General features: G+C 41.3%; 1 protein-coding gene across 3 annotated transcripts in view; it reads right to left on the minus strand.

The window, feature by feature from the left end:
- The window catches only part of PRDM2 (PR/SET domain 2), a 235,946-nt gene that overhangs the window by 172,546 nt on the left and 39,714 nt on the right, over positions 1–23,686 (minus strand). For 2 of the 3 annotated variants that reach the window (XM_040428921.1, XM_040428930.1), the window contains exons 1-2: positions 10,000–10,043; positions 8,936–9,053 (exon numbers count right to left, since the gene is read on the minus strand). In XM_040428921.1, coding sequence (XP_040284855.1) covers positions 8,936–9,053; positions 10,000–10,032 — 151 coding nt within the window. In that variant the 5' untranslated portion in view covers positions 10,033–10,043. Of the gene's footprint in view, positions 1–8,935; positions 9,054–9,999; positions 10,044–23,686 lie in introns of those variants that run through there. The other variant, XM_040428936.1, reaches the window with a different exon arrangement.

Here is a 23,686-nt window from a genome sequence, read left to right on the forward strand (position 1 = left end):
TGCTTTTCGGAATGCGTCTTCTGTAGTGTCGGTCTGGGTTGTCTAGGGCCCACCAGTAAAATTCCCTCTGGGGGCCCGCTGTACAGTTACATCCAAATATTATCTGCTCATACAGTGGCAGGCAGCAGCTAGACTCTACAAGGTAACCGATTATAGGAGACCCCTGCAGCGACTTTGTCAGGGCAGGTCCCTGGCGAAAGAGGATACTGTCTACCATAAGTCTGCACCTAGAAGTCAGTCTGTTAACCTATCCAATTTTTATGTGAACATATACTGGTTGAGATGCTGTATGCTGCCTATCTATGTGTAGTGCAGTGTACTCTATTATGTGCTACTCATGCAGGGAATGGGGGACCAGGGGCCCAAATTGCTCAAGGGCCCACTGGGGGATTCACCTGTTCCCCTGTGGGCCTGTCTGAGCCTGGTCTTCTGTGTCAGTTTACTGACTGTGCTAAAAGAATGTTTTTTTGCCCCATTCAGGGCCATCCGGCAGGGTTACTGCATTTATGCCAAAAGGAATTGTGTGGCAGACTTCGCTACTCTATGAAGAGACCTCCTTCACACAGTATACCTATGGCGGACGGATGCCACCCAGCTTTATGGGTCTGTCTAACAGGGCTCCTGTGCTGCAGAAGGTGCAGTCTCATGTCTGCGCTGAGCTGTGTATTGTATACAGTAAGTGATGCAAAGCCAAGGACAGTGGCATAACTACAACTGACTAGGCCCCAAAGCAAATTTTTGAATGCCCCCCCACCCCAACAATTTCTTCGCAACCCCCAACTCACATCTAACCCCTACTCATGTGTCTAGTCAAGACTGAGCTCTTAGACAAGGCCCGGCAGCCACTCCGTCCGATTACTACAGTGTCACTGTATATAATGTCATTGTATAATACTGTTGAGGGGGCCCTGACAAAATCTCTTAGTCTTCCTACTAAAGGGATAAGACTCGTGCATGCGCGGTGTGCTCCTTGGTAAGGTGCGATCCGGTCTCCGGCTGCCGTTGTCAGCAGAGTTTTGGCGGCTGCACTGCAGGCTGTCAATCCAAAAGAGGGGACGGTTAGGGGGCGTGCTTACCTTGACTTGAAGCAGGGAAGCCGCTGCCCCCTTGACTTCAAGCTGACCGGCGAGATAGCGCTGATGGAGCTTAAAACATAGTTTTTTGAATCTCTGGAGCATCAGACTACCGGATCAAACATATGATTATTAACAGACTGGGGGCTACTATAACGTAATGCTGGCGGTTTAATATGCGTTTTTGAGGGGACAGGTTCTCTTTAAACATAATAGAGAATGATAGATTAGAATAGGAGTATATTTTTATCGTAAGGGTCGTCTAGTTTACAAAGACCTCAGGATAGGCCATAACCATCTGATCAGAGGGGCTCATACAACCTGCATCCCCGCCAATCAGCTGATCTGCAGTAGTTCCAGAGCTAGAACTGCACAGCTCCGTCCATTGTGTAGTAGATGGACCTGGTTACTGCAGTGCTCCTGCCATTCAGCTTCCTGCATTACATAGTACACACTCTATAGTAAGTACAGGAATGGCAGTAGTAACAGGTCCCACCAGTTCATCTCCGATGTTCTGAGGACTACCATGTGCTGGGGGTGTTTATTTCCGCAGTCGTAGCCTGTTGTGTCTAATGAGTACATTTTTGTTACTCTAGTTTTCATCATAGAAGGATTAAGGTAATTTTTCAACAATTTGGTAAAGGCCCTTTTTCATGGGGCAACTATCGGGAATGAGGACTTCTGTGAATGTTCATTCCTGATAATTGCCAGTGCAACTGTGCCATCCATTACCCGACAGATAGACAGACAAAACACTCATCAGTTGGTGAACACATCCTGCGACACATATCATTTGCCAGCGGCACATTGTCATGTGTTAACAGGGATGTGCTGCTGGCAAACAATGGGAGCTCTATGGGGAGGAGCGATCACAGTGGCAATTGTTCATCCCCATATTAGAGGATTTTAAAGCAGCTATTATCAACAACCAGGCAATGATCAGGAATGAACGGCTCATTCTTGATCACTGCGTATGCACGGTTACCTGTCAGTACTGAAATAACTTAGTAAATATGATCCAACAGAAATACTTCTGATTAAGGCTAAGTTGACATTTGCGTTTGTGGCAACTTTGTCAGATTTAAAGGGGTTGTCCTGAAGTTATCTATCCTGTTCATTGCATAGATCATAAAAAATTACCTTGTGTTCAAAGTGTATAGCTATGTGTGCGTCCACCTAATGACCTGGGTGCAAAGCATCAATAGAAATAGCTTTCTGCCCTGCTTGTGACAAAAGGTGCAGAGATTCTGCAGTAGTATGGCAGTGTAGCTAAGAAAAACCCTTTTGCATGGGAAATAAAACCAGACTATATTTTCAGCTGCCAGAGGAGGAAGGAGACTGATTTTGTCCCACAGCCTACCACCAACAGCATAGATAATCAGCATCCAAGGTATCTGTTATGCCAGAAACAGCCCAGGACGGTAGGCAGTGCTGTTCTTGTCATTAAAACCAACCACACCAGACCCCATTACAAGTCAATGCAGCCAGATGGACACTGTTGGGAGCCTCACATGGTATCATTTAGGTGCTGTTCGCATTTCCACTCTTTTCAGTCAGGTTTCCATTGCTTTTTGACATATAAATGGCTCATAATGCACCCAACATATCTGTCATGGATCCCTTAAAAACAGAAGCAATGAAAACATGACCATGTGAACTAAACGTTAGTGAAACCAAAGAGAAAGACCCATCAATGAAAACATGCTAGAGGCGTTCTCCACGACTACTACAGAACAACTTCATAGGTGAGAGAAGCAAATCAATTCTAAAATAATCAGATTCATCACAAATTTTATTTTTATTCCTCTTCCAAACGTATCCGAAGTTTTGGCGATATGCTTCAATGGAATTGCACATAATGGCGCCCAACATTTTACTTTTAAAATTTTGTACACTAGTAAGGGAAACAGGGAATGAAGATGGAAGATCACATGACCCGATGCAGGGCACCGACAGGCGGGCTTACCCACAATACTTTGCAGTCTGCCTGACAGCCAATCAGAATAGAGGATATCGGCTGGTGGTCTATCAGGCTTTATGCTAGCTCTGAAGCACAGACGGCATTGTGAGCTCAGCCACTAATGTAACAGGATATGCCTGCCATGTCTCTGACAGACATCAATTAGACACATAAGCCAGCCATTTAGGGTCTCGCAGGGACAGTGTGGGGATTGTGAAAAACATTAACCACCTCAGCCCCCCTAGCTTAAACACCCTTAATGACCAGGCCACTTTACAATTCTGCACTACACTACTTTCACCGTTTATTACTCGGTCATGCAACTTACCACCCAAATGAATTTTACCTCCTTTTCTTCTCACTAATAGAGCTTTCATTTGGTGGTATTTCATTGCTGTTGACATTTTTACTTTTTTTGTTATTAATCGAAATTTAACAATTTTTTTTGCAAAAAAATGACATTTTTCACTTTCAGTTGTAAAATTTTGCAAAAAAAACGACATCCATATATAAATTATTCTCTAAATTTATTGTTCTACATGTCTTTGATAAAAAAAAAAAATGGTTTGGGTAAAAGTTATAGCGTTCACAAACTATGGTACAAAAATGTGAATTTCCGCTTTTTGAAGCAGCTCTGACTTTCTGAGCACCTGTCATGTTTCCTGAGGTTCTACAATGCCCAGACAGTACAAACACCCCACAAATGACCCCATTTCGGAAAGTAGACACCCTAAGGTATTCGCTGATGGGCATAGTGAGTTCATATAACTTTTTATTTTTTGTCACAAGTTAGCGGAAAATGATGATTTTTTTTTTTCTTAAAGTTTCATATTCCACTAACTTGTGACAAAAAATAAAAACTTCCATAAACTCACTATGCCCATCACGAAATACCTTGGGGTGTCTTCTTTCCAAAATGGGGTCACTTGTGGGGTAGTTATACTGCCCTGGCATTTGAGGGGCCCAAATGCGTGCAAAGTAGTTTGAAATCAAAATCTGTAAAAAATGGCCGGTGAAATCCGAAAGGTGCTCTTTGGAATGTGGGCCCCTTTGCCCACCTAGGCTGCAAAAAAGTGTCACACATGTGGTATTGCCGTACTCAGGAGAGGTTGGGCATTGTTTTTTGGGGTGTCATTTTACATATACCCATGCTGGGTGAGAGAAATATCTTGGTAAAAGACAACTTTTCCCATTTTTTTATACAAAGTTGGCATCTGACCAAGATATTTATCTCACCCAGAATGGGTATATGTAAAATGACACCCCAAAACACATTGCCCAACTTCTCCTGAATACGGCAATACCACATGTGTGACACTTTTTTGCAGCCTAGGTGGGCAAAGGGGCCCACATTCCAAAGAGCACCTTTAGGTTTTCACGGGTCATATTTTACACATTTTGATTTCAAACTACTTACCACACATTAGGGCCCTTAGAATGCCAGGGCAGTATAACTACCCCACAAGTGACCCCATTTTGGAAAGAAGACACCCCAAGGTATTTCGTGATGGGCATAGTGAGTTCATGGAAGTTTTTATTTTTTGTCACAAGTTAGTGGAATATGAGACTTTGTAAGAAAAAAAAAAAAAAAAAAAAAAATCATCATTTTCCGCTAACTTGTCACAAAAAATAAAAAATTCTAGGAACTCGTCATGCCCCTCACGGAATACCTTGGGTGTCTTCTTTCCAAAATGGGGTCACTTGTGGGGTAGTTATACTGCCCTGGCATTCTAGGGGCCCTAATGTGTGGTAAGTAGGTAAATGACCTGTGAAATCCTAAAGGTGCTCTTTGGAATGTGGGCCTCTTCGCCCACCTAGGCTGCAAAAAAGTGTCACACATGTGGTATTGCCGTATTCAGGAGAAGTTGGGCAATGTGTTTTGGGGTGTCATTTTACATATACTCATGCTGGGTGAGAGAAATATCTCGGCAAAAGACAACTTTTCCCATTTTTTATACAAAGTTGGCATTTGACCAAAATATTTATCTCACCCAGCATGGGTATATGTAAAATGACACCCCAAAACACATTGCCCAACTTCTCCTGAGTACGGCGATACCAGATGTGTGACACTTTTTTGCGGCCTAGATGCGCAAAGGGGCCCACATTCCTTTTATGAGGGCATTTTTAGACATTTGGATCCCAGACTTCTTCTCACGCTTTAGGGCCCCTAAAATGCCAGGGCAGTATAAATACCCCACATGTGACCCCATTTTGGAAAGAAGACACCCCAAGGTATTTAATGAGGGGCATGGTGAGTTCATAGAATTTTTTTTTTTTGGCACAAGTTAGCGGAATTTTTTTATTTTTTTATTTTTTTCCTCACAAAGTCTCCCTTTCCGCTAACTTGGGACAAAAATTTCAAACTTTCATAGACTCAATATGCCCCTCACGGAATACCTTGGGGTGTCTTCTTTCCGAAATGGGGTCACATGTGGGGTATTTATACTGCCCTGGCATTCTAGGGGCCCTAAAGCGTGAGAAGAAGTCTGGAATATAAATGTCTAAAAAATTTTACACATTTGGATTCCGTGAGGGGTATGGGGAGTTCATGTGAGATTTTATTTTTTGACACAAGTTAGTGGAATATGAGACTTTGTAATAAAAAATAATAATATTTCCGCTAACTAGGGCCAAAACAAATGTCTGAATGGAGCCTTACAGGGGGGTGATCAATGACAGGGGGGTGATCAATGACAGGGGGGTGAACAGGGACTCTATATGGGGTGATCACCCCCCTGTCATTGATCACCCCCCTATAAGGTGCCATTCAGATGTCCGTATGTGTTTTGCGGATCGATCCATGTATCCGTGGATCCGTAAAAAACATACGGACATCTGAATGGAGCCTTACAGGGGGGTGATCAATGACAGGGGGGTGATCAGGGAGTCTATATGGGGTGATCGACCCCCTGTCATTGATCACCCCCCTATAAGGCTCCATTCAGATGTCCGTATGTGTTTTGCGGATCCGATCCATGCATCTGTGGATCCGTAAAAAACATACGGACATCTGAATGCAGCCTTACAGGGGGGTGATCAATTACAGGGGGGTGATCAATGACAGGGGGGTGATCAGGGAGTCTATATGGGGTGATCACCCCCCTGTAAGGCTCCATTCAGATGTCCGTATGTGTTTTGCGGATCCGATCCATGTATCCGTAAAAAACATACTGACATCTGAATGGAGCCTTACAGGGGGGTGATCAATGAAAGGGGGGTGATCAATGACAGGGGGGTGATCAGGGAGTCTATATGGGGTGATCACCCCCTGTCATTGATCACCCCCCTGTAAGGCTCCATTCAGACGTCCGTATGTGTTTTGCGGATCCGATCCATGCATCAGTGGATCCGTAAAAATCATACGGACGTCTGAATGGAGCCTTACAAGGGGGTGATCAATGACAGGGGGATGATCAATGACAGGGGGGTGATCAGGGAATCTATATGGGGTGATCAGGTGTTTAATAAGGGGTTAATAAGTGACAGGGGGGGTGTAGTGTAGTGGTGTTTGGTGCTACATATTACTGAGCTACCTGTGTCCTCTGGTGGTCGATCCAAACAAAAGGGACCACCAGAGGACCAGGTAGCAGGTATATTAGACGCTGTTATCAAAACAGCGTCTAATATACCTGTTATAGGTTTAAAAAAATCGCATCTCCAGCCTGCCAGCGAACGATCGCCGCTGGCAGGCTGGAGATCCACTCGCTTACCTTCCGATCCTGTGAACGCGCGCGCCTGTGTGCGCGCGTTCACAGGAAATCTCGCGTCTCGCGAGATGACGCATATATGACTGTGCGCAGGGCTGCCGCCTCCGGAACGCGATCCTGCGTTAGGCGGTCCGGAGGCAGTTAAAAGGGGCTGTCTCACTTCAGTAAGTGGCATTTATCATGTAGACAAAGTTAATACAAGGCACTTACTAATGTATTGTTATTTTCCATATTGCTTCCTTTGCTGGCTGGATTCATTTATCCATCACATTATACACTGCTCGTTTCCATGGTTACAGACCACCCTGCAATCCAGCACTGGTGGTCATGCTTACACACTATAGGCAAAAGCATCAGCCTCTCTGGTGGCTGGGACCATGGGAGCACACATAGGCTAGTGCTTTATCCTATAGTTTGCAAGCACGACCACCACTGATGGATTGCAGGGTGGTCGTAACCGTGGAAATGAGCAGTGTATAATGTGATGGAAAAATGAATCCAGCCAGCAAAGGAAGCAATATGGATAATAATACATTAGTAAGTGGTTTGTATTAACTTCCTCTACATGATAAATCTGACTTACTGAAGTGAGACAACCCCTTTAACGCTACTTTCACACTCGCGTTTGGTGCGGATCCATCATGGATCTGCACAAATGCATTCGTTCAGATAATACAACCGCATGCATCCGTTCAGAACGGATCCGTTTGTATTATCTTTAACATAGCCAAAACGGATCAGTCTTAAACACCATTGAAAGTCAATGGGGGACTGATCGGTTTTCTTTTGTGCCATAGTGTGTCAGTGAAAACGGATTCGTCCCCATTGACTTACATTGTGTGTCAAGACGGATCCGTTTGGCTCAGTTTCGTCCGACGGACACAAAAACGCTGCAAGCAGCGTTTTGGTGTCAGCCTCCAAAGCGGAATGGAGGCGGAACGGAGCTTGTACTGAAGGCATTATCTCAGTACCATTTAGTAAATCTGAGGTCGGGTAGGGACACACGTTAAAAATCGTTATAATTCCATGCAATCCTGTCAAAAGTTTATGTCCATAGGTGGAAATCATACTCCCACGTGAAGTGTGTTTCAAGCAGTGGACACACTCATCTGAAATTAATCTTCGTTTACTGTGTTTCTGTAGCCAGGACTGAAGCTATTCATAACTTAAAGTGTTGCATTGCACAAGACATGAACTTCTTAGGCCCCTTGCAGAAGAGCGTGTCCGGATTAGGTCCGGATGTGTTGCGGATGCGTTCAGTGAAAACTGCGCGATTTCGCAAGCAAGTTCATTAGTTTTATTTGCGATCGCGTTCAGTTTTTATCACGCGGGTGCAATGCGCAATGATGCGTTTTTCACACACGTGATAAATAACTGAATGTTTACAAACACCATCTCTTAGCAACTATCCGTGAAAATCGCATTTCACATCTGCACTTGCTTGCGGATGCGATGCGTTTTTCACGCAGCCCCAGTCACTTCTATGGGGCCAGCGTTGCGTGAAAAACGCAGAATATAGAACATGCTGCGATTTTCATGCAACACAAGTGATGCGTGAAAACCAACGCTCATGTACACAGCCCCATTGAAATTAATGGTTCCGGATTCAGTGCGGGTGCAATGCGTTTGCATCACGCATTGCACCCGCGCAGAATACTCGCTCGTGTGAAATAGGCCTAAGAAAGCAGTATTCATTTTTTTTAATGTGAAGTAGCCAGCCTTTATGTCCAAAAACCTGTTGCAAAGCTTCTACAGTTCTTAAGTGTGCAACAGGCATATTTCCCAGCATACAGTGCACAACTGTCTTTTTTTCTTTCCAAAAACCTGTTGCAAAGCTTCTACGTTCATACGTGTGCAATAAGCGTATTTTGGTGAGTCGACAGCAGTGTATTTACTACTCCTGTCAATGGGTTAAAAAGTTTGAAAGGGGAGAGAGAAAAAAAAGCTTACATAAAAATAAAAAAGAGAAAAGAACAACAGAGAAATAAATTTTTTTTAAAAAAAGTGTTTCATACACATTTTCAGGCCAATTGGAGCAGATTAGTCTCTGGTAGAATCGATTGAACCTCGAATAGATTTTTCTGACCGAGTTGTTCAAGAGGTTTGTTGTGTCAACTTTATAGTGTTGCAAAGAGCTATTAATCACAGTAATGTTTAAAAAAATAAAATAAAAATCACTGCAATTGACTTACCCAGTCGCAACTTATTAACAGCAGAGGGAGCGAGCACTACTTCCTCAGGAAGCCCTCTATGAACATGTTCAGGCACCTCAGCCAGTGTCTCTGCTACCTCTGGAGGAGTTACTGCATCCTACAAGTCAAAGTACAACAGACTTGAGAAATCACCATCTCTAAACATGAAACATTTCATTACAAAGCACACAATATGCACACGATATTGTCAAAATCGGGTCACAATGTGTAGAGAGACAATTAGCGAATAGAAGGTCATAAAGTGGACTTCGATCCAAATATAAGGGAAAATTCGATTCGCAAAGAGGAATTTCCTAGTGCTTCGTGATATTGGAATCAATTTTCCCTAAAATAGCTGTTAAAAAAAAATATATATAATTTCATACTCACCTTATCCATTTGCGCGCAAAGAGTCCGCCGTGGCCATCTTGATTAAAGATCCCCCGTGAAATCTTGTGCGCTGTGAACGTTACCACGCCAGCCAGCGTGATGATGTCATCATGCACCGCGCAAGATTTCGTGTTGGATCTTCAATCAAGATGGCCACGGCGAACTCTTCGCGAGCAAATGGATAGGTTTTTTTTTTTTAACTGATTAACCCCTGACAACCCTGAATAGCCATCTCAAATGCCCCGATCAGCGATTAACGTGGCATCTGTGGGGTTCAATGATAGGGGGCGGCACAGTCGCCGTTCGCGGTCATTGCGCCCGCTACTCACAAAGAAATGCGCTTTGTGACGAAGTAATTCGTCACAAACCAAAATTTGTATGTGAAATTTAGCGAAGCAGCCAAATCAAATTTTTGAGAACTTCGCTCATCTCTAGACACAATCAATAAGAGGAACAGGAATGGCAATGCATAGTGAGAAAAGATGCTCCGGCATTTTTATTTTATAATGGGAATAATAGCATTTACTAAAACAGACATGTGAGGAGGGCGGATCGGTCATCTTTAATTAGACTTAAAAGGTAAACTTCATTATTGTGCTACATATTTACCACACAATACCATTTAAATCTCCATCAAATACTGAATATCCTTGTAAATCCTACACCTTACTTACCTTGTAAAACTTTTTAATGATACGCTCTTTCATACGACAACGAACTCAATTAATAATTCCGCTGTTACTGGGGAGCAGTGCATTGTGGGAGCAGGAGCGGCACGGTTACATTTACACAAGTCACATGACTGTCTGCAGAGAGCAGATAAACCACACACAGCAGAATTTACTTTCACTTTGGTTGTGATATCAAGGAAACAACAAATAGCTCAGAATCAGTAGGAGATAAGCGGAAGGAAATAGTCACCAAGCTGCTCAACATTTTCTGTACATTATAACCCCTTCAACCCCGGCCTGTTTTCACCTTCCCGCCCAGGCCATTTTTTGCAAATCTGACATGTCACTTTATGTGGTGATAACTTTAAAACGCTTTTACTTATACAGGCCATTCTGAGATTGTTTTCTCGTCACATATTGTACTGCATGACAGTGGTAAAAATAAGTAAAAAAAAAACATTTTTATTAATAAAAAAATACCAAATTCACCCAAAAAAATAAAAAATTAGCAGATTTGCAAATTTCAATTTCTCTACTCTTATAATAGATAGTAATAACTTCAAAAATAGTAATTACTTTACATTCCCCATATGTCTACTTCATGTTTGGATCATTTTGAAAAGGACATTTTATTTTTTGGGGACGTTATAAGGCTTAGAAGTTTGGAAGCAAAATTTCCAAAACCCACTTTTTAAGGACCAGTTCAGGTCTGAAGTCACTTTGTGAGGCTTACATAATAGAAACCACCCAAAAATGACCCCATTTTAGAAACTACACCCCTCAAGGCATACAAAACTGATTTTACAAACTTTCTTAACCCTTTAGGTGTTCCACAAGAATTGATGGAAAATGGAGATGAAATTTCAGAATTTCACTTTTTTGGCAGATTTTACATTTTAATCAATTTTTTCCAGTAGCAAACCAAGGGTTAACAGCCAAATAAAACTGAATATTTATTACCCTGATTCAGCGGTTTACAGAAACACCCCACATGTGATCGTAAACTGCTGTACGGGCACACGGCAGGGCGCAGAAGGAAAGGAACGCCATATGGTTTTTGAAAGGCAAATTTAGCTGAACTGGTTTTAAGATGCCATGTCCCATTTGAAGCCCCCCTGATGCACCCCTACAGTAGAAACTCAAAAAAGCAACCACATTTTGGAAACTACGGGATAAGGTGGCAGTTTTATTGGTACTATTTTGGGGTACATATGATTTTTTATTGCTCTATATTACGTTTTTTGTGGGGCAAGGTAACAAAAAAAAGGGATGTTTTGGCACAGTTTTTATTTTTTATTTTTACAGCGTTTAACCGAGGGATTAGGTCATGTGACTTTTTTATAGAGCAGATCGTTACGCACGTGGCAATACCTAATATGTATACTTTATAATTTTTTCACTTTAGCACAATAATAGCAGTTTTGAAGCAAAAAATAATCATATTTTAGTCTCTCAGTCTGAGAGCCATAGCTTTTTTATTTTTTGACCGACTATTTTGGGGGGCATACGCCTTTTTGATCACTTGCTGTTGCAATTTTTGTGATGTAATGTGACAAAAATTGCTTTTTTTTATTAAAGATTTATTTATTTATTTTTTTACGGTATTCACCTGAGTGGTTAGGTCATGTGATATTTTTATAGAGCTGTTTGTTACGGACGTGGCCATACCTAATATGTATACTTTTTTTTTTTTTTTTTTTTCACTTTAGCACAATAATAGCAGTTTTGACACAAAAAATGATGTTTTAGTGTCTCCATGTTCTGAGAGCTATAGTTTTTTTATTTATTGGGCGATTGTCTTAGGTAGGGGCTTATTTTTTGCGGGATGAGGTGACTGTTTTATTGATATCATTTTGGGGGGCATACGCCTTTTTGATCGCTTGGTGTTGCACTTTTTGTGATGTAAGGTGACAAAAATAGCTTTTTTTTACACTGTTTTTATTTTATTTTATTTTTTTATGGTGTTTATCGGACAGGGTGGATCATGTGATATATTTATAGAGCCAGTCATTATGGATGCGGCAATACCTAATATGTGTGTTTTTTTTTGTTGTTGTTTTTTTAACTTTTTTTAATTTTATTACTTTATTAATTTTATTAAAAACACATTTTTTTTAACTTTTTTTTACTTTACTTTATTTATGACATTCACTTTTTGGGGTCTGATCCCCTCTGCACTGCATTACAATACATCTGTATTGTAATGCATTGTAGTGTCATACACTAACAGGTTGCCTAGGAGACCCAGCCTGAGGCTGGATCTCCTCGGCTACCGTAGAAGGCACTGGGCAGCCTCTGCACGGCATCGGGCTGCCTTGTGTCGCATCGGGTCCCCGCCACAGCAGCGCGGGGACTCGATGCTCTCCCTCACCCGACACAAACCTCTTCTATGTCGCGGTCAGCACGGACCACGGCATGGAAGGGGTTAATCCGCCGGCATCGGCTTTTACAGCGATGCCGGCGTATACAGCAGGGGCCTGGCTACCATGGACTGCCGGGCCCCTGCATTGATCGTGCGCGCACCGCTCCGGTGCCCGCGCGATCACTATGACGTACTATTACGTCAAATTGCGGGAACTCATTGTTTCCTATGACGTAACAGTACGTCAAAAGGTCGGGAAGGGGTTAACTGCGACATGTTTAAACATGGAGTTATCCTTTAAATGCAGAACCCACTGCTGACTGCAATGACTGAAGCATCTAAACCATTGTATGTGTTCTTTATTGAGAAAATGCCATACAGCACGTCTAATCGCAGTATATACAGTTAGGTCCATATATATTTGGACAGAGACAACATTTTCTAATTTTTGTTCTGTACATTACCACAATGGATTTTGAACAGAACAATTAAGATGCAGTTGAAGTTCAGACTTTCAGCTTTAATTCAGTGGGTTGAACAAAATGATTGCATAAAAATGTGAGGAACCAAAGCATTTTTTTATCTTAATCTTTTCATTTCAGGGGCTCAAAAGTAATTGGACAAATTAAATAATTGTAAATAAAATATTAATTTCTAATACTTGGTTGAAAACCCTTTGTTGGCAATGACTGCCTGAAGTCTTGAACTCATGGACATCACCAGACTCTGTGTTTCCTCCTTTTTAATGCTCTGCCAGGCCTTTACTGCAGTGCTTTTCAGTTGCTGTTTGTTTGTGGCCTTTGTCTGAAGTTTAGTCTTTAACAAGTGAAATGCTCTATTGGGTTCAGATCTGGTGACTGACTTGGCCATTCAAGAATATTCCACTTCTTTGCTTTAATAAACTCCTGGGTTGCTTTGGCTTTATGTTTTGGGTCATTGTCCATCTGTATTATGAAACGCAGACCAATCAGTTTGGCTGCATTTGGCTGGATTTGAGCACACAGTATGTCTCTGAAAACCCCAGAATTCATCAGGCTGCTTCTGTCCTGTGTCACATCATCAATAAACACTAGAGACCCAGTGCCACTGGCAGCCATGCATGCCCAAGCCATCACACTGCCTCTGCCGTGTTTTACAGATGATGTGATATGCTTTGGATCGTGAGCTGTACCATGCCTTCGTCATACTTTTTTCTTTCCATCATTCTGGTAGAGGTTGATCTTGGTTTCATTTGTCCAAAGAATGTTCTTCTAGAAGTGTGCTGGTTTTTTTAAGATTTTTTTTTTTAGCAAAGTCCAATCTAGCCGCCTTATTCTTGAGTGGCTTGCACCATGCAGTGAACCCTCTGTATTTACTTTCATGCAGTCTTCTCTTTATGGTAGATATGGATATTGATACGCCTATATCCTGGAGAGTGTTGTTCACTTGGTTGGCTGTTGTGAAGGGGTTTCTCTTCACCATGGTAATTATTCTGCGATCATTCACCACTGTTGTCTTCCGTAGGCGTCCAGGTCTTTTTGCATTGTTGAGGTCACCAGTGCTTTCTTTCTCAGGATGTACCAAACTGTACATTTTGCCACCCCTAATAGTGTAGCAATTTCTTGGATAGGTTTTTTCTGTTTTCGCAGATGAAGGATGGCTTGTGTCACCTGCATGGAAAGCTCCTTTGACCTCATGTCTAATTCTCAGCAAAATCTTCAAAATGCAGGCACCACACCTCAAATTAACTCCAGGCCTTTTATATGCTTAATTAGGAATGAAATAATGAAGAAATTGCCCACACCTGCCAATAAAACAGCCTTTGAGTCAATTGTCCAATTACTTTTGGTCCCTTTAAAAACAAGGTGCCACATGTAAAGCAGCTAAAACTCCTAAAACCTTCATCTAATTTTAATGCAAATGAAATGAAAGCTAAAAGTCTGGACTTTATGTCCCTGTCCATTATATAACTATAACTTTAATATGTTTTAGTAAACAGGTAAAAAAAAAAAAAAAAGTGTCAGTGTCCAAATATATATGGACCTAACTGTATAAACAGCTATCGGTGCAAATAACACCACACTTGCTGTAAAGAGCACTTGTCACCACTCCTGACATGTCTGGTTCAGTAAAAAAAACATTTATTCCCGTCTTTTCTTGTAACTCTGCTGTGTTATTCCTCTGTGAACAAATTGACAACTGATTCCATTCCACTTTTCAAAGTGGTTTGTCCCTACACAGTCTGGCACTGTCAGCACTGACTGGTCAGTGTCAGGCTGTTTAGGGACACACCCCCAACAAGTAAGGCTGAGTTCACATCAGCATTCAGCCTTTCCGTTCTCCTGCTCCGTTATAGGAGGAAAGTACGGATTCAGCACATAACAGCCGAACCGAGCCCACGGGCACCATTGACTATAGGAAGATTTTTGAAGCGGAGACTAAAGTTGTACATGCACGACTTTTGTCTCCGCTTCAAAAATCTTCCTCCAATTGGCTCAGTTATGTGCAGGAGAACGGAAAGGCTGAACGCTGATGTGAACTAACAGGTATTCACACATTTCTAGGAGGAATAATGAAGGAATGGCACAATGTAGAGTTCTAAGAAAAGATGATCCAAAGACGACCAAATTTGTTGAATAGAATTGTTCTACCCTTCAAGCAGCTGTATATAACAGTTTAGTTAGACTACCTATACACAAGTCACAAGACCAACATAAATTATCCATAGCAGAAAAATGCCAACCAAAATTTAGCGTTCACTTTAATATTACGTTTTGCCCACTCAAATACTAGTGTCAAGTTCATTAGAATAAGGGTATTTTTACACAGTCTTTTGATGGTGGAGCAATAAAAAGCCCGCTCACAGAGTCCACCTCTGCGGTTTATGGCCATGGCAAGAAACGACATTTTAAGTTGGGGCTATAAACCACGGCCGCATGATCGGCTGTGTGACCTCCCATTGAGAACAATGGGAGGCAGATTCTGCACATCCACCCAGCCACCATGAGAACAGGGCCTTAGAGAGGTTCATTCTATTGGAGCTGCACTGTAGTTGTAGTCAACCAACCTATAAGATGTATATGTCCTTTAAAAGGACACAGGGGAAGTATCAGTGACAGAGCAATTTCTCTATACACACTTACACAGAGAATGCTATCAATCACTGATAACACCTCCCCCATGTACAACTATCAGTGACTGACAGCTATCTCTGTATACACAACTTACACAGAGAATGCTACAAGTTACTAATAACACCTCCCCTGTGTAAATTAAATCAGAATGAGCAGATATTTAAATATATAAACTACAAGTTTCACTGAATCTTTCCTATAAAACTATAAACCACTCTGCTCAGCTCCTCCTGCTCTATAACATGCTGCCTGCAGACTGCACTGCATTTTGTGGGGACAGGTCCTCTAAGGTTGGCGTTACCCAGTTGGGACAACTCTTTTAATAGCTTTAAGTCTGAAGAAGCCAAAAGAGGATGGCCAGCGCAAATAATGCAACTTCCAAAAACATCTTTCTGGTGTTCCTTAAAGGGGTTGTCTCCCTTCACCAAGTGGCATTTATCACATAGATAAAATTTATTCAAGGCAATTACTAATGTATTTTGATTGTCCAAATTGCCTCCTTTGCTGGCTGGATTCATTTTTCCATCACATTATGCACTGCTCATTTCCATGGTTACAGACCACCCTGCAATCCATCAGTAGTGGTCGTGCTTGCACAATATAGGAAAAATCACCAGCCTCTCTGGTGGCCGGGACCGTTGGAGAACACACAGTCTGGCATTTTTTCCAAAAGTGTACAAGCACGACCACCACTGCTGGATTGCAGGGTGGTCATAACCATAGAAACAAGCAGTGTATAACGTGATGGAAAAATTAATCTAGCCAGCAAAGAAAGCAATATGGATATTTACAATACATTAGTACTGTAAGTGCCTTGTATTAAGTTTGTCTTCATGATAAATGCCATTTGCTTAAGTGAGACAACCCCTTTTAAGGATGACAATGTCCCTTTCAAATAAATAGGAGTACAAAACGTGCCTTTACAATAAAATTTTGTACTATGATTAAAACATACCAATAATTACTCAATAGTAGGGAACAGTGTCGGACTGTGATACCTAAGGCCCACCAGTAAAATTTATTTTGGGGGCCCACCGTACAGATACATTCAAATATAATAAATATTTTAACAAGTTTTTTATATGAACATAGGTTGGTTGAGGAGCTCTGCATTGAATAAATCTATGTAGAGCAGTAAATCTAATGTGTTATGTGCCACTTGTGCAGGGGGTGGGAGACTAGGGGCCCACCTTGCTCAGGGGCCCACCGGGGGATTCCCCTGTACCCCTGGGGGCCAGTCCGAGCCTGGTAGGGAATACAACAAACTCAGGCCACTATGCCGCACTACATAATTATATGCACAATATCAAACAATGATGTATCAATACCTTGCAATGAATACCCCTATAATGTCTAATCGTGCAAAAAAATGCATAGGTAAATTAAAAACAATTAATTTCTAAGCAGCATTCAAAAAATGAGATAACCGTGTCAACCTTCATCTTAGTGCAAAAAACGCATTCAATGACGATGCCTGGCATCCAAAATTAGTATGGGTAATTTCCATAAGAAAAAGACCAGGGTAGAAGGACTACTAATAAGTGCTAAGTGAACATACCAAAGTGCTGTAGTGCTGGTGGCAAGGAATCCTCAACGCGTGTTTCGTGTTCTAAGCTTCGTCAGGAGGAGTGGTCCAAACGGGGATCTGCCTATTATTTAAAACAGGCCTTAAAGGGGTTGTCCGGGTTCAGAGCTGAACCCGGACATACCCCCATTTTCACCCAGGCAGCCCCTCTGACTTGAGCATCGGAGCAGTTCATGCTCCGATGCTCTCCTTTGGCCTGCGCTAAAACAGCTAGGGCAGTAAAACAGCTAGGGCAGCGCTAAAACACGCCCATCAGAGCTGGTGACGTCACCGAACACACTGCGGGGCGGAAGCCTCCGCCCAGCAGTGTGTTATTGTAAACAAAAGAGCCCTTGCCCTGTGCGATCTAGCGCAGGGCAAGGGACCGTATCGGAGCATGAGATGCTCCAATGCTAAAATCGGGGAAGGGGGGGGAGGCTGCCTGGGTGAAAATATGGGTATGTCCAGGATCAGCTCTGAACCAGGACAACCCCTTTAACCAATCATCTAAGAAGTAATGGAATATGTGACCTATTGATTTAAATTGACATATAGCGGCGCATGACAAGATCTCACCGTGCCGGGAATAACTCACTTCCGCCCTTCCCTCCGAGGCTCACGCCGGAGAGGGCAATCAAGCGTTGTATGACGCTGATTGATGTCGCCGGCGCACCGTCTCCATGGAGAATGAAGGAAGCGTCCCAGCCATGAGCCTGTCATGCACACTGGCAAAAGTAAAAAAAAAAAATATTAGAGGTACAAGGTTATAATGTGGACATATGGATACTATATTTTCTGCGGACTTATAATAACAATGAATTGATACCTAAATCCCTATAAAAAAATGCAGTGATATTAAACAACCACAGATAAAGCACAAATCATAGTGCCAAATACTAATAACCCCTGAATTACCACCAATAATTAAAGTGCCAAGTGCAAATATATATTAATAAATTATTATACCATATTAATCAGCTCTATAAAAGATACCATACTTGCATATACGAGTAAAAGTGCCAAGTGCATTAATTAATAATAAATACATTAATAATCTATTAATTCATAATAAATAACCACATTCAATTCAAATATTTAATTTATATAATATGTGCCTAATAAAAAGGGTGTAATAATGTGATTAATGAATAAACCAGTGAAAAATCAATGGCTTAAACCACTTTAAAATAATTCTGTATATATTGTCGGGGGGTAATAATTCAATTAAGAATTATTAATTATGGTCATAAAAATAATTAACCATAAAAAAATAAAATTTATAAAGTTTGTCATAAATTCTTAAAATCACGACCTGGTGAATTGTAGACCACTCAATTGATACAATTCACATCTGAGTCCGACTATTTCCTCAGATAAATAAGTTCTTTTTGACGTGAGATGACGTTAATGATAAAATGTAGTTTGGCATTATACAATAATACACAGGTATTATAAAAGTATGCAGATTTATTGGTTACAAGGTTATAAACATATATAAGTAAATAAACACAATGATACATGCAAATGAATATATATCTAGCGTTAATATAAAGCATTACAAGCTTAACAATATATGTGAGTGGAAATAACTTGTCACATTATAACCAAGCTATTATTAGGTTAGGATATCAAAATATGAACATAAGTTATATACATTACTTCTGTTCAGAGAAAACATCATGATATCAGGATGGGCATGTCTAATCCTAGACATCAATATAGAATGCTAAATACATTCTGCCCCCCCTAACCAACTACACATCACATGACTTCAAGATGGGCACTTCCATCCAAGGATATAACTTAGAAGAGACAACTGTATCCTTCCGCCCCATCCTGGACTATTTTCACATATATAACTTTGGTAAGACTATTAAGACAAATAACAGGGATCTAGGATCTTAAACGGAAAGGATTTGAAACAAGTCTTTCCTGTGGGAATCCATCACTTAGCTTGGCGAAGAATGTTCTATCAATATATATATATATATATATATATATATGCAATTATTTAATGCTTTGCTAGATTATGAGTCTAGATTCTTCTGCAGGTAGAATGAAGCCTCACAATATCCTAAGACTACATCTCAATATGGAGATGATCAATTAATTTAATTATTTATTTGCCAATCTAGATGGTATAATTTCACCCACACTATCAAATTAGTCTTAATAAAATGAAATATCATTTTCTGTGTCTCTTACCAAGTCCTAGTAGGAATCTCACTTCTGCTCCTAGGAAAGCTGGGTGGTCCATCATAGCGCATCTCACCATGGCTTTCATCTAGATAGACCCCTCTAGAGACTCCACTTCTCTCTTTTCCTCCTTTTTCTCTCTTCTTTTTTCTACCTCCTGTGTATGGCTTATAATCCCAAACTTATCAGTTAGACACACCTTCCTAGTTTGGAACTTTCCAATCATTGTCGGATGGGCGTGACCATTGATAAAAATGTGACATCATAACCTTACCCAGAATGCACTTTTGCTACTGTTGTAATGTCACCTACTGATACCTAGGTGGCACTACTGTATAAGCTATTAGCATCATAGTATAAAGGGTTAACTTATGTAAGTCTGAATATACAGTCGTGGCCAAAAGTTTTGAGAATGACACAAATATTAGTTTTCACAAAGTTTGCTGCTAAACTGCTTTTAGATCTTTGTTTCAGTTTTTCTGTGATGTAGTGAAATATAATTACACGCACTTCATACGTTTCAAAGGCTTTTATCGAGAATTACATGACATTTATGCAAAGAGTCAGTATTTGCAGTGTTGGCCTTTCTTTTTCAGGACCTCTGCAATCCGACTGGGCATGCTCTCAATCAACTTCTGGGCCAATTCCTGACTGATAGCAACCCATTCTTTCATAATCACTTCTTGGAGTTTGTCAGAATTAGTGGGTTTTTGTTTGTCCACCCGCCTCTTGAGGATTGACCACAAGTTCTCAATGGGATTAAGATCTGGGGAGTTTCCAGGCCATGGACCCAAAATGTCAACGTTTTGGTCCCCAAGCCACTTAGTTATCACTTTTGCCTTATGGCACGGTGCTCCATCGTGCTGGAAAATGCATTGTTCTTCACCAAACTGTTGTTGGATTGTTGGAAGAAGTTGCTGTTGGAGGGTGTTTTGGTGCCATTCTTTATTCATGGCTGTGTTTTTGGGCAAAATTGTGAGTGAGCCCACTCCCTTGGATGAGAAGCAACCCCACACATGAATGGTCTCAGGATGCTTTACTGTTGGCATGACACAGGACTGATGGTAGCGCTCACCTTTTCTTCTCCGGACAAGCCTTTTTCCAGATGCCCCAAACAATCGGAAAGAGGCTTCATCGGAGAATATGACTTTGCCCCAGTCCTCAGCAGTCCATTCACCATACTTTCTGCAGAAGATCAATCTGTCCCTGATGTTTTTTTGGAGAAAAGTGGCTTCTTTGCTGCCCTTCTTGACACCAGGCCATCTTCCAAAAGTCTTGGCCTCACTGTGCGTGCAGATGTGCTCACACCTGCCTGCTGCCATTCCTGAGCAAGCTCTGCACTGGTGGCACTCCGATCCCGCAGCTGAATCCACTTTACGAGACGATCCTGGCGCTTGCTTGACTTTCTTGGACGCCCTGAAGCCTTCTTAACAAGAATTGAACCTCTTTCCTTGAAGTTCTTGATGATCCTATAAATTGTTGATTGAGGTGCAATCTTAGTAGCCACAATATCCTTGCCTGTGAAGCCATTTTTATGCAACGCAATGATAGCTGCATGCGTTTCTTTGCAGGTCACCATTGTTTAACAATAGAAGAACAATGATTTCAAGCTTCGCTCTCCTTTTAACATGTCAAGTCTGACATTTTAACCCAATCAGCCTGACATAATGATCTCCAGCCTTGTGCTCATCAACATTCTCACCTGAGTTAACAAGACGATTACTGAAATGATCTCAGCAGGTCCTTTAATGACAGCAATGAAATGCAGTGGAAAGGTTTTTTTGGGATTAAGTTAATTTTCATGGCAAAGAAGGACTATGCAATTCATCACACTTGTAGCAATTAGAGACAGACCTCTAGGCGTCTCTTTAAATGTTTCTCACACTTTTGATTTATTGATCATAAATAACTTGTTTTCTCACAGAGATATCAGTACCTCCTCTGTCATACCAAAGATGTGATTAATTGTTACAAAACACACATCTTCACAGACACTCTTCTAATGAGAAATATATACAATATACTGGATACGTTGTCTTCGTAACATATAACAATATAATATAAACAAATATATATATCTATGTCCTATTGATTGTCTTATGCTAAGGACTAACTAAGGCTCATTAAATGAATACACACATATTATATATTTTGCTTCATTAATAAATATCTAATTGTATAGGTAATGATCACCAGCTGCATAGAGCTCATCTTTATCTCCCGTCATAAATTTAAAAGTAGACAAGGAGGCTTCTTCTCAGACCGGTACATTCATTAGAAGAATAACACTGAAGAGTATAAACCTTTGTGTGACCTTAATTTGGCCTACTCAAGACATACAAAATTGCAACTATAGTCGAGCATGGCTCTTAAAGGTAATGAACATCCATCTTGACTAGAATGAATTGGATATGAACGTATTTACCTATGAAAAGGCACAACAATATGTATCATTTAATTCCACTATATTAAAAGGATTTTCAGTCCAAATATAACCCTTTAATCTTCTTTATTGTCAACGGATGACTGTCTTTTCCAAATACTTTATATTCCTATGGCTCCAGACAAATTCTCAATCTTTATTCTATAATTTTCCAATTGGATGAGCGAACTTGTGCTTTCAAGTTCTGCGTACAAGGTACGGATTATCTAAGAATTCCTTTATGGATAAGTTATGGTCAGTGGTAGCGGAACCCATAACGGGATTCTTAGATAACCCGAACCTTGTACGGCAAACTTGAAAACACAAGTTCGCTCAACACTAGTGTTGTCTAATTAACACAATTGAGGAGCAATAGATACAACTGAGGCCTGTCTGTGTGGAGGTACCTTGAGTTCACGCAGCTCTTTAGCAGGGAGCCATAGGCACTCCATGTACTGTCATATGGTGCCTCCATACAGCACCGTATTCTCTCTTTACAAAATCTGTTTATTGTTTTCAAGAAGAATAAACAGCGCAACAGATGGAAATAAACTCATGGTGTCAGTGCATAAGGTCATCACAGCAGAATAAAGCCAAAAATAGTGCAAAGTGGTACATTAATTAATTGTTACAATGCTCAATTAAAGTGAGCGGAGTTACAGAAATTCCGTCGTAACAGGTCTCGACACTCTAGAACTAGTAGAACACTTGAAAGACGTAACTAGAAAGAGTAGGGAAGGAAGGGATAAGAGACTTGAGGGGGGAGTGATGAGCGAAAGAAAGGGGGGAGCTGAACAAGTGGACATAGTTTTAAATTAGAGGGGCAAAAGTTTAAAAGTAATATCAGGAAGTATTACTTTACTGAGAGAGTAGTGGATGCATGGAATAGCCTTCCTGCAGAAGTGGTAGCTGCAAATACAGTGAAGGAGTTTAAGCATGCATGGGATAGGCATAAGGCCATCCTTCATATAAGATAGGGCCAGGGGCTATCCATAGTATTCAGTATATTGGGCAGACTAGATGGGCCAAATGGTTCCTATCTGCCGACACATTCTATGTTTCTATGATGTATCCTGGATGAGCCCTAAAAAAATAGTTTATTGGAATATCTGAGAAGGAACAACTAGGATAGTTGTGTGTGGTGCTCAATATCCATTTAAAATGGGGGTATAAGTGTGAACCAATGAAAATTAGAGGGGAGCGAGCGAGGGGCAGGAGTCATAGAGAAGTCCCCTGTGATGGGACCAAGGTGCGGTACGGGAGAAATCTTGATAAGACCTTGATTTCCAGTGAGAAATTTCTTCAAACCTGGCAATCTGGTCTATCTTGTTTAAACATTGTAAGACTGAGGGAACCTCTCAAGACTTCCAGTAAAGTGGGATTAAGAACCTGGCCGCTGCCAACATGTAGTTAAGAAGCTGTCTAATTTTCTCAGGTATGTCAGAGGGGAAGAGCGAGAACAAAGCTATATCTGGTTTGAGCGAGAGGGAGGTATTACATAAATTATTAATAATCCTGATGATCTAATGCCATAAAGGTTTGATTAAGGGCCCTTGCACACAACCGTATGCCCTCCGTGACATACAGTCAGTGAGCGATATGTCCCGGAGCGGCATTGATCGTGCGCACGGGAGTACACATCATCATAGATTACAATGATGCTGTGCATGTCGGGCCGCAGGGGGACTATTGTGTAGGACAATAGACCCACGGGCGGCCCGACGTCCACAACATCATTGCAATCTATGATGCTGTGTACTCTAGTGCGCACGATCAATGCCGCTCCGGGACATATGGCCCGCTCACGGACCATATGTCTCGGTGGGCATATGGTCGTGTGCAAGGGCCCTAACTCACAGTCCCACCAGACATGTAGTCTAAAAGTGGTTCCAGTAAGACGTTCAAATCACCGGCCACGATCACGATGCCCTCCCTAAAGTCTTCTATTTTCTTAAAGGTCTCTGCTAGCCATAAGTGTTGGGTAGAATCTGGAGCATACAGGTTGCATAATGTGTATAGTTGATTGTCTATAT

Source organism: Bufo bufo, chromosome 1 (assembly GCF_905171765.1).
Source record: "Bufo bufo chromosome 1, aBufBuf1.1, whole genome shotgun sequence".
NCBI classification, from domain to species: domain Eukaryota; kingdom Metazoa; phylum Chordata; class Amphibia; order Anura; family Bufonidae; genus Bufo; species Bufo bufo.